The sequence below is a fragment of the Nannospalax galili genome, unplaced genomic scaffold (genome assembly GCF_000622305.1).
Source record: "Nannospalax galili isolate Female #2095 unplaced genomic scaffold, S.galili_v1.0 scaffold1128, whole genome shotgun sequence".
Classification (NCBI taxonomy): domain Eukaryota; kingdom Metazoa; phylum Chordata; class Mammalia; order Rodentia; family Spalacidae; genus Nannospalax; species Nannospalax galili.
The window spans coordinates 1,840,410-1,841,026 of record NW_008358632.1 but is presented as its reverse complement, the minus strand read 5'-3'; the positions used below and the strand labels follow the sequence as shown (position 1 = coordinate 1,841,026).

General features: G+C 39.1%; 1 protein-coding gene across 1 annotated transcript in view; it reads right to left on the bottom strand.

Annotated features, from left to right (window-relative positions):
• Positions 1 to 617, bottom strand: part of Nsf (N-ethylmaleimide sensitive factor, vesicle fusing ATPase) — a 171,834-nt gene that overhangs the window by 62,494 nt on the left and 108,723 nt on the right. Inside the window, exon 11 of the mRNA XM_008821914.2 lies at positions 321 to 395. Within this exon, the coding sequence (XP_008820136.1) occupies positions 321 to 395 (75 nt within the window). The remainder of the gene's footprint in view (positions 1 to 320; positions 396 to 617) is intronic.

Genomic DNA, 617 nt, shown 5'->3' with positions numbered 1-617 from the left:
ATTGTATGACTGTATTAATTCAACTGTGGACCTAAAAATTTATGGCCACCTTTGAAAGAGATGTATCCTAGCTCTGGAATGTGTTACTGAATACAATGCTGTTGTAATGAAATGCTTCTTCTAAGTATGTGGTTAATAAAAAAAAAAAGAGTCCATCAAAAGAGATAAATTATAATTCTAATGCTTTTCTTTCTAGGTATTCATGCTGTAAACATCTGGTAATAAAAGTTAAAATATATGACACTGTTCCCATTACTGAACTCTGAAACACACACACACACACACACACACACACACACACTCCCCAGTAACCTGCTTACCTATCTCCATTTTAACTTCCAGTCTTCCAGGTCGAAGGAGAGCCTCATCTATCAAATCTGGTCTATTGGTCATTCCTGAACGCAGATGTTAAAACAAAACAGTGAGCAAATGATTAAAATTCAAAAAATGAGATAAAATGCCCCATTAGTTTATGTAAAAATAGTAACTTTCCGAAGCGACATTCACCCTTCCATCCCCCGCCTCGCTGTTCTATACTCCTAGTTTGGGCCCTGCGCCACTCCTAGTCTTGGGGCCCCAGACACCTGGGGAACCAATACTGCTTCCTGACCCTTCTC